General features: G+C 47.0%; 1 protein-coding gene across 1 annotated transcript in view; it reads right to left on the minus strand.

The window, feature by feature from the left end:
- The window catches only part of SRL (sarcalumenin), a 57714-nt gene extending 53786 nt beyond the window's left edge, over positions 1-3928 (minus strand). Inside the window, exon 1 of the mRNA XM_006874876.1 lies at positions 3861-3928. Coding sequence (XP_006874938.1) covers positions 3861-3921 — 61 coding nt within the window. The 5' untranslated portion in view covers positions 3922-3928. The remainder of the gene's footprint in view (positions 1-3860) is intronic.
- Positions 3929-11102: the final 7174 nt, after the last annotated feature.

Here is an 11102-nt window from a genome sequence, read left to right on the forward strand (position 1 = left end):
AGGGACCAAATCCTTATAGCAAGGGCAGGGATGGGCAACTTGGACACTGGCTACCCAAAATGGGGGGGAGGGGGAGGTGGCTACAAAGGCAAGAAGTGACTGGCTTACAAGCTTTCAAGAGGGAACCTAGATTCAGAGGGTGTGAAGGAAGGTAGACTCTCCAGTGAGTAGAATCCAACCTGTCTAGGCAGGGCTGATGAAATGAAATGCAGGAGGGTCTCTTGTGATACAATAGTGAATGATTGTTATCAGGACTGCTTGTGAGGGTTGGAAATGTAAAGGTAGACGTTTTGTAGCAAGGAGGGGAGTGATTAAGTTTTCAGTCTAGGAGCCGCGGTCCCTGGGACCATCAAAGGAGAAGAGCAGAGAGGGGGACCCTACCCAGCGAAGCAGTGATGCCTGAGATGGAGGCAGAGACGATGACGTGGAGAGATGGAGCAGTTGGGGATTTTAAACACAGAGAAGGAGAAGGGCTGTGTGTTGATGACCAGGGGGCATGCTTGTATGTAGTGTATACCCTCTGGTTGGTTGATGATGCATGGAGGGGATTATAACCATAGCAATGAAACGATATACGATAGTATTAATTTAAAACTAATGTTCTCCCATGTAAACATAATTCACAATAAAACATTACAAAAAAAAAAGAGAGAATCCACTTTGAGCTCTTCTCCTCTCTCTCTGAGCCAGCTCTTCTTGGAGCCCCCATGGCCTCACTGGTATCTTTACCTAAAGGAGCCAGTTTTCCAGATCCCCCCACCTGACTCCCCTACTGAGCGCCAAGCTCACCTGTCAAATAAATAGCCAAACAGCTCCATCCAGATAAGCCAACGGCACCCCGAAGTCATACTGCCCCAAAGGAAACTTTGCCTATCTAGTCCTTTCTCCCAGATTCCTGACTGCTTTTCTGCTAAGATTCTTCTTCCAAGTGACCTAAACTCAACCCAGAAGGGCTCCCCTGATTCGTCAGCTGAGAAGTGCAGGCAGTTCTACTCCACACTCTCCTCTCTACCCACTCCAAAGCCTGAGCTCAGCCCCTGTAATGGACTGAACTGTTTCCCTTAAAAATGTGTCAACTTTCCTAGGTCAGGTTCTCAGTATTTTACAGTTATCCTCCACTTGTGAGCTGGTGTAATCATATTATGTGTTGTAAATCCTAACCTCTGTGATGCCAGTGAGGACACTCCCCAGTAGAACTGGCCTGGAAGAAACAAGATTCTTCATTTCTGAGTCCCCATCCTGTACTTGAACAATGAGTCCTTAAGCAGGGCTCTCCTTGAGCCAGGTCCCTAAGACAAAGGAGGAGCCTGGTGGTTACAAAGGGCTAGGGCAGCAGGGCTGGAAGAAGAGGGTAGGCAGAGTTCTGGGGACTGGGTGTCAACCTGGCCACAGATGACCCTGAGGAGGGCACAGTAGGGCTTGCCACCGCAAGCCACAGAGACAGGAAGCAATGCAGGACCAATACAGAGGTGGAGCAGCTCTATAAGGGCCCCATCAGGGACCAGGGCAGTAGGAAGGGAGGTGCCACCAGCTGAGGGGCTTGTGAAATGGCAGTAAAAGCACAGATGCTGTGGCGGGAACAGGAAGAAGTACCAGGAGCAGGGTGGTCCTCACCTAAACCAAAACTCCAAACCCACTGCCGCTGAGTCGATGGTGACTAAAATGGACCGTACAGACAGACCAGAGCAGAGCAGCCCCATCAGGCTGTCCAAGCAGTGAGCTTTATGGGAGCGGACTGTCACCTTCTTCTCCTACGAGTGACTGCTGAGTTCAAACCGCCAACCTTTCCGTTAACAACAGAGCACTTAATCGCTGCACCACCAGGCCCCCCAATTAAGGAAAACTAGCCAAAAGCAAACCAACTGCCGTCAAGTTGATTCCAACTCAAGGTGACTCATTGTTGGCGCTGGATGCCACCAAGTGGGGACTGACGAAGCGATCCTGTATAGGTTTTAAACCAGCAACCTTGTAGTTAGCAGCTCAGAGCTTACCCCACAGTGCCACACCAGGACTCCAAAGTAATCCTATTGAGCAGAAGAAAACTGGAAACTACAAGGTTTCCAAGACTGTAAATCTTTATGGAAGCAAGCTCTTATCTTTCTCCTGTGGATTCAAATAGTTGAACTTCAATTAGCAGCCCAGTGCTTAACTCACTGTGCCACCTGGCCTTCGCCTGGAGGGAAGAACTGTCGCTATGGGACTGGAGGGAGCCATTCTTGTGGGCTGGAAGCTCCCAGGGGGCCATGAGGGGGCCAACTTTTGGATACACCTTCTACAAGTAAGACTACAGAAGTAACAAACTCCACCCCCGGCTAAGAATCCACAGCCACATGATGAGCAGGGATGAGGAGGAAGGGAAGCCTTCACACTGGGGAACAGCCCTCCCCGGAAGCATCCAGAGAGGAAAGGGAGCCCCTAAGGATCTTTGTCCAAAGAGCCTGTCTAACTCCTTTCCCCACAGCAAGGTCTGTCCCCTCGCCCAAAGCCAGTAGAAAAGTCCAAAGTTCTAGTTCCTGTTGGGAGGGAAGATAAAGGATGTCCCTAAAAGGCTAAAAATTCCTGGGACCTCTCCATGAAAGCCTGAGAGGCAGCAGCTGGGCTGGGGGTGCAGAGGAGGGGCTGTGAAGGGGAGAGAGTGGCAGAGGCCCAAGGCCCAGGGTCCAATTACACGGCTGTTTCCATACTTAGCCGCCTGGCAGCTGCTCAGAATACGCACCACTCCAGCCCTGCAGCCCCGTGGGGCCCAAATTAACTCAAGGGCAGACAAGGGCAGGGCCCAGCAGCCCAGGCGGCCTTTTAAGCCCCCACCTCACATCTCCAAGAGCAACAGGGATGGATCTGTTCCTGCCTTCTGCTCAGCCCTCCTTGCTGGGATCATGTCCCCTTCTCAAGCAGCAGACTCTCAAAATCAGACAGGCCCCCAAGTCTCGTATGCAAGGAGGTCCCACATGAAAACTCAGGGCTGGGTTGGATGAAGACTGCTACATCACAAAAAGACAAACTGGGGAATCCTGGATTTCCAGGGAGACCCTGGAGCAACCCCTGAAGCATCATCAAGGAGAACCCAGCCCCAGGAGACTTCTAAATAGCAGAGGTGGCAAAGTGACATGGTGTCCCCTCCACAGCCTACAAATAACCCCCAAGCTGTAACCTAAGCCAGCCCCCGGGATACACAGAGCTGATACGTCAAAGGGAAACCGAGGCATGCAGACGCCCCAGACCCCTTCTGGTGAAGTCCCTGACCCTCATCGAGACTCTGCTCTCAAATGGAAACACTGCTCTTCCGCATGCTGAACTGGACGCACCTCAGTTTAACTCCTTACCTCCTCGCTTATTCCACCCTGTGCCCCCAGTGCTCCCTAACTCTGCTGCCACATCCCCCCAACCTCAATCCCGCTCATCCAGGGCTCTAGCTGGTGCAAGACCTCCAATGTCTTCCACCAGGTGGGAGGCCCAACTACCAGACCCCCCCAGCTCTAGGGCTGAGTTCTTCTATCTGTCTCCCAGGCACTTCCAGTCTTGACTTTTGGGGTCCCCTTCCCAGGATCTACCAGCAGGTCCGCTCTCTGCTACTGACCACCTTCTGGCTCAGGCCACCCCCCCACCCCCGCCCCATTTCTGCAACTTTCAGCTCATTGCCTTCCCTGCCAACTTCCCAAGCCCTCTCCAGCTCTTTCCCCACTGCCTGGAGTCCCAGGGAGACAGAACAGTGACTTGGTGACTGCCTAGAGATCAGAGAAGAGGATAGATCTGCCATCAAGTCTTGTCCTTTACCTCCCATAGCTTGCTCCCAGGACCCCAAGTTCCAAGGAGGTGTTGGGGTGGCAGTCAGGCTCTGGCCTGTCAGGGGGCATACATACCTGCTTGTCCTGAGAGAAGGAGAGACGCCACGAAGCAGCAGAGCAGAACCAGCGCCCTCATGGTGACTGCCAAGAGAACCCAGCTGTACCGCGCCTCTATTTATAAGGTGCCAGTAGCAGCGGCCGGCAGCAGCGGCTGTGGGGGGAGAAGGGTCACACAGTCACTAGGGCAACTGGGAGGACGTGATGGGGAAGATTCACAGACCCTGACAGGCTGCTGTCGTTACCCCAGCTGCTAGGATCTGGAGGGCAGGGCCCAGGGTTTGACTCTCTCCAAACTGCAGGACTGGGTTCTCACCTGATGTGGGTCACAGCAGGGGCTCACAGAGAAAAAAGTGGGGTGTGCCTCAGGGTTAGAAACTAGACTCTTCTCAGTACTTGCACCACCTTGGTAACAAATCAGGAGCAAGTCACTGACCTTGACACACCTCAGTCTGAAGGAAGAAATTATAGGGCAAATGGAGAGCTCCTATTTGAGGAACCCTGGTGATGCTGTGGTTAAGTGTTTGGCTGCTAACTGAAAGGTAAAGTTAACAGTTCAAACCCATCAGTCACTCCATAGAGAAAGATGAGGGAGTTTGCTTCTGCCAAGATGACAGCCTTGGAAATTCTATAGGGCAGGTCTATCCTATCCTATAGGGTCGTTATGAGCTGGAATCCACTTGAAAGCAATAGGTTTGGGGATTTGGTTTGGACCTATGCTTTGAACCCCTCTCTCAAATGTCAGGAGAATAAAGCCATATGATTGGCTCAGGAAAACCTGTCACATCTGACCTTGGAGGTCATCCGACCCTGGAGGTCAATAGCTAGGAGCTTATCCTTCTCAGGCCTCTGGAGAGAGAAGAGTGCTGAGCAGAGGGAAAAACGGGGAGCTCGTGGGCACTCCTGATGCTGTGCTGTAAGCCAGAGGCTGGGAGGACAGAGGTCCATTTCCAATGGCACAGAGGAACTCCAGAACGTCCAATCGCCTCTGCAATGGGCTTTGATGCAATTTTCCCAGGAGCACGTGACGGCTCCTGAGAGGAAGCTAGAGTCTAAGGAGCTGAGGGGAGGGTGTCCCTGTCAGGCAAGTAGACAGCAACTGGTCCAGGAGGAAACGAACTACAGGCAAATTAGGCATCTACTGTGTGATAGTCACACATGTAAAAAAGATGTTTTTTACAAAAGGTTTACTGAGCTATAATTGACACATACATGTTATATATTTAGATACATAACATGTATCTAAAACAGATAATTTTAAAAGAGCCCTGGTGGCACAGTGGGTTAAGTGTTATGCTGCTAACCCAAAGGTTAGAGGTTCAAACCACCCAACAGCACTGCAGAAGAAAGTCTTAGCCATCTGCTCCCATAAAGACCACCGTCTGGAGAACCTCCTGGAGCACTTCACCTCTGCCCTACAGGGCTACAATGCATCAGAACTGAGTAGATAGCAGTGGGGTAATGAAACAACATAGTTGTTGGTGGTAAGTGCTGTCCAGTCGGGTTCGACTCACAGCAACCCTGTCTAAGGTTTCTGAGGAGTGGCTGGTGAGTTTGAATTGCCAATCTTGTAGATCAAACTGACCTTGCGGTCCAGTGCATTATCCTACAGCACCACATGACTCTAACAACATATTTGTTGTTGTTGTTATTAAGTACTACTGAGCGGGTTCTGACTTACACTGACCCTGTATAGGGCTTCCAAGGAGCGACTGATGAGTTTGAACCACCGACCTTGCGGTCCAGTACTTCTACAGCACCACACCAGGACTTCAACAACACAGTGCTGTTGCTCTTGTTGAGTGCCGTCAAGTCACTTCTGACACACAGAGCCGCTGGTGAGCTTAAACCACCAACCCTGAGGTTCCAACTGACCTTGTGATCTACGGCATTAACCCACAGCGCCACACCAGGACTCCATAGTAGGAATCTTTAAAGCAAATCACGTTAAGAAGAGATGATTTTCTAGAAATAGTAAAATAGACAATTTGATAAATGTTGGTACAGGTATAAAACTGTAAAGCCCTGACCCCAATCAAGATAATGAACAAATTCCTCAGCACTTTTCCCCAAATTTCCTAATGTCCTTTTGTGATTCCTTCCTGGTACCACTTCTCAGGCAACCACAGACGGGCTTTCACTACGCATTAGCGTGCATTTCCTAGGTTCTGCTGTAAAAGGAACCAATGACTCTTCTTTGTTCTTATCCTGCTTCCTTCTCCTAGCAGTTATTTCAAGATTCATTCATGCCGTAGTCTACATCAATAATTCATTCCTTTTTTATTACTACGTAGTATTCCATTGTAACCACGACAATTTAGTATCCATTCATTTCCTGATGGACATTTGGGCTGTTTTCAGATTTGGAATGTTACAGACCAAACAATTCATTTCTCTTGGGTATAAACAAAGAGTGTAATGACAGGTCACTGTCCTGGCATGAACTGTGTCCCCAGCTATGTGTCAACTTGGCTGGGTCACGATTCTCAGGGGTTGGCAGTTATATAATGGAATGCGGAAGTTACATGATTATGTCCTATAATGTGATCTGACGTGCTAAGCCAGTAAGAGGATTAAGGATGAGCTGAACAACCCTTAACCCTAGGGGTGTGCCCTGCAACACCATTATTTTATAAGAGATGAAAAGAGAGACAGTGCTCAGAGAAGGAGAACCTACTACACCAAGAAAGACAAGCCAGGAATGAAGCTCTTCTGTTGCTGTTGATAAATGTTGTTGAGTAAGATCCTGTATAGGGTTTCCGAAGCGGCTGGTGAGCTTGAACCACCAACCTTGCAGTTCAAACCAATCTTGCAGTCCAGCACATTAACCCACAGTGCCACACCAGGACACCATGAAGCTCCTTTAGATCCAGAAAAGACTGATGCCAAGACAAATGCTTGGGCCTGCTGCTGCTGAAAAGAGACAAAAACCATTCTTCGAGCCGGCGCTCTGAATTCAGACTTCTAGCCTTCTAAACTATGAGAATAAATTTTTGTTCGAGTCAGGCTGCTAACTTCAAGGTCAGCAGTTCAAAACTACCAGGAGTTCTGCAGGAGAAAGACAAGGATTTCAGCTCCCATAAAGATTTATAGCCTCGGAAACCCTATACAGGGTGGCTGAGTCGGAACCTTGTCCACGACACACTACTACCAATGCCACCAAAGCTACTCACTTGTGATATTTCTGTCATAACAGCACTAGATAATGAAGACAGCCACACAGGAGGGATCTGCCTAACGGTTTTCTAAACTGACTGTGCCATTTTATATTTTCACATTCCTCCACATTCTCAACAACACTCTGCATGGTGTTTTTAACCCAGTCATTAAAATACATGTGTCATGGCGTCTCCATGGATTTATAATTCATTATGCATCCCCTTCCATGTATTTTTTTGCCATTCATATTCTTTTCTTTGAAATATCTGTTCAATTATTTTGCCTACTTTTGTGGGTTGTTTGCTTTCTTTTATTTAGAGTTTTGAGAGTTCTTTATATATTCTACATATAAGTCCTTCGTCAGATACATTTGCAAATATTCTCTCTCAATCTGTGGTTCTCCTTTCATTCTCTGAAGAGTGCCTTTTGAGAGATGAAGACCCTAATTTTGATGAATTCTATGAGACTTTCTGCTCCCAAAAAGATTTACAGCCTCGGAAACCCTATACAGAGTCTCTATAAGTCAGAGCCAACTTGACGTCACTTAACAACGTATTCATTTATTCTTTTATGAATTATACTTTTAGTGCCATATCTTTTATGAATTATTTTGTCTAACCCAAGGTCACAAAGATTTTCACATTTTTTTTTCTGGAAGGGAAATTGTTGTCTATTGTATTTTTAGGTTTATGATCCATTCTGAGTGAATTCTGTGCGTGCTACAAGATATGGATCGAAGTTTACTTTTGAAAGCATACGGATGTCCACTTGCTCCAGCACCATTTATTAGAAAGACGATCTTTGCTCCATTGAATTACGTTTTGTACCTTGACTGACAGTCAACTGTGACCCCCTATGTGTGAATCTATTTCAGTTCTGTGCGTCTACCCTTTCACTAATCCCACACTGTCTTGATTTCTGTAGCTTCCTGTTCTGTTGTTGTGGGGTGGTGCAGTTGAGTTGGTTCCAGTTCATAGTGATCTAATGAACAACAGAATTAAATACCCCCCTCCTCACTACTGCTATGTTGGAGGTCACTGCTGCAGTCAGTGTGCCAATTCCGCTTGCTGGAGGCCTTTCTCTTTTTCTCTGACCCTCTTCTTGCCAAGCATGAGGTCCTCTTTCAGGGACTGGGTCTCTCCTGATAACATGTCCAAAGTATGTGAGACTAACTCTCATCATCCCGGCTTCTAAGGAGCACTCCGACTGCACTTCTTCCAAGACACATTTATTTGTTCTGACAATCCACGTTACCGTCAATATTTTTTGCTAACACCATAATGCAAATGCATCCATTCTTCTCCATGGCTTTCTAGTTAAGTCTGAAATCAAGTTATTTGAGTTCTCTAACTAATTTCAAAATTGTTTTTACTATTCCAGTTACTTTGCATTTCACATGAATTTTTAAATTGGCCTATCAAAAAAAAAAAAGATGCTTTCTTGGAATTTCATTAGGATGACATTGAATCTATAGATCAGTCTGAGAAGCACTGCCAAGTTATCAGTACTGAGTCTTCCAGTCTATGTACATAGCTGGAGGAAGGGTTTTGCTGTAAGAGGAGAAGGCAGCAACTGGTCATAAAAGAGAAAAGTTAACAGAAAGTAAACTAACCATCTGTTATGTTATACATACATTGAGAGGTCGGTATATCATCACCATTTTACAACAAAGAAACTGAGGCTCAAAGAGAAAAAGTACCATGCTTAGTATCACACAACTAAAAACAGAGTTGTCTGAACTGCAAGTGTCACAGATTGAATTATTTCCCCTAAACCATGCATTCGAGTCCTGGCGTGGCACTGTGGGATAAAGCACTGAACTGCAAAGTTGGTTTGAACCACAAGGTCAGCGGTTCAAACTCACCAGTTGCTCCATGGAAACCCTGTACAAGGTCAGTATGAGTCGGAACTGACTCGACAGCACTTAAACAACAACAACAAAAAAACAACAACCATGTATTGTAAATCCTGGAGTGGCGCTGTGGGCTAATATGCTGGACTGCAGGGTCACTTTGAACCACAGAGTAGGAAGTTCAAGCTCACCAGCCACTCCTTGGGAACCCTATACAGGCTATGAATCAAAACAACTCCAGAGCGCTTTACAACAACAACCTCTATACCTATGAATGGACTTCTGGTGCGGTGCTGTGGATCAGCACTGTACTGTGAATCACAAAGTCAACAGTTCAAACCCATCAGTTGCTCGTCAGAAACCCTATACAGGGTCGCTATGAGTTGGAACCCGCTCAACAGCACTTAACAACAATGCCTATGACCGGAGTCCTGGTGTGGCACTGAAGGATAATGTACTGAACTGCAAGGTCGCTTTGAACCACAAGGTCTGTTCAAACTTACCAGCCACTCCTTAGAAACCCTTTATAGGGTCACTATGAGTTGGAACAACAACAGCCTATGACTATAATTCAATTTTGTAAAGAACTGTCCTTGTCATATTAATGTGGCAGGGTTAGTAGGGGGTGGATTTGAGTCCACATCTTAAACACAGGAAAGAGATTAAACAAATCAGCAGAACAGATATGAGGGAAGAGAGATGCCAAGTCACATGAAGATGATCCAAGAGCAGAACTCAAAGAAACAAGTTAAGGCTACACAGAAAGTCTTCCCCCAGAGCCGATACCCTGAATTTGATCTTCTAGCCTCCTAAATGGTGAGGAAATAATTTTCCGTTTATTAAAATCATCCACTGAATTGACTGGGATTTACGGTAAGATGACAAAGTAGGCAGACATAAAAGACACGGACCCTCTACAACAAAGACATGAGAGACCGAAAGAAACAGTCACAGATGAAAACACTGGAACCCTGAACTTGACAGGAAAGGTTAGAGAAGGGGACGGGGTGCATGCTGGGAAGAGAAGCTGGCTGTGACAGAGGGAGACTGGCTTGTCACTGGCTGACCAGACACAGTGTAACCATTTTGAATTTTTGAGTCACACAGGGGACTGGAAAGGTGTGATTCCTTCTTTTACCCCACACTCCCCTGGTGACCAGAGCCTGCTCCCACTATCGTCTGCCCCCAGCACAGCCCCGCTCTCCAGGAGTTTGGAACCACATGGTTGGGAGCCACAATATTATGAGGAGGGGGCCAGCTGCACCACTTTGGTGCCAAGATTCAGGTGGACTCAGCTTAGGACCTACAGAACCCACAGAGTTACCAGACCAGCATTTCAGCAGACACCCTGTGGTTCTAGCAGACACTGTGGCTAACTCCACCAAGGGCCTCCAAGAACTACTTCCAGACTGACTGCCCTGAACACAGATACCACCAAGGCTGATAGGGAAATCCATCTAGGACCATGAACTCTGCGATCACATCCCTCCACACCCACCTTGTGCGATCTTTGGCTTGTTGGAGCCCCCAGAGTTTTCTCCTGTTTGCATCCAACAGTTGCACTGTTGTGTTTTTGTTTCTGTTTTTCGGTTTGGTGTTTTCCTTTTTTTTTTTTTTTTATTATTTCTCCTCCTTCTTATCTTTACACTCCCTTGAATTTTCTATCCATATCCTCTCTATCTCCACTTTTGCTTTCCCTCCCTTTCATCTCTCGTCTTCCTTTTGATCTTTACTACTCTCTTTCTCTTTACATTCCCTCTCCCTGGTTTTTCTAAGGGTTATTTTTATTTTATCCTTTTATTTTCTCTTCTATAGCTCCACTTTCCTGTCCCTCTTTTTCCTTTTTAGTTCTATTCTTTTTTTCTGGTCCCTACCTGTTTTTAATTCTTTCTTCTTCTTTTTTATTTATTTATTTTATGTTTTATTGTGAGTTATGTGGTAGTTTACACTGGAGAACATTAGTTTTACACTCATTCTTTCGTATATCGTTTCATTGCCATGGTTTCAATCCCTTCCATGCACCATCAACCAACCAGAGGGTATACCCTGCAAGTCTGCCCCCAACACCCCTCCCCCCGGTCTTCAGCACACAGTCGCTCTCCCTCTCTGGATCTAACGTCCCCAGCTGTTCCATCGCTCCACATCATGTCTCTGCCTCCATCTCAGGCATCACTGCTTCTCTGGGTAGGGTCCCACACTCTGCTCTTTTCCGTAAATGGTCCTAGGGACCTCCCCTCCTAGACTGGAAA

The sequence above is a fragment of the Chrysochloris asiatica genome, unplaced genomic scaffold (genome assembly GCF_000296735.1).
Source record: "Chrysochloris asiatica unplaced genomic scaffold, ChrAsi1.0 scaffold00305, whole genome shotgun sequence".
In the NCBI taxonomy this organism is placed as follows: domain Eukaryota; kingdom Metazoa; phylum Chordata; class Mammalia; order Afrosoricida; family Chrysochloridae; genus Chrysochloris; species Chrysochloris asiatica.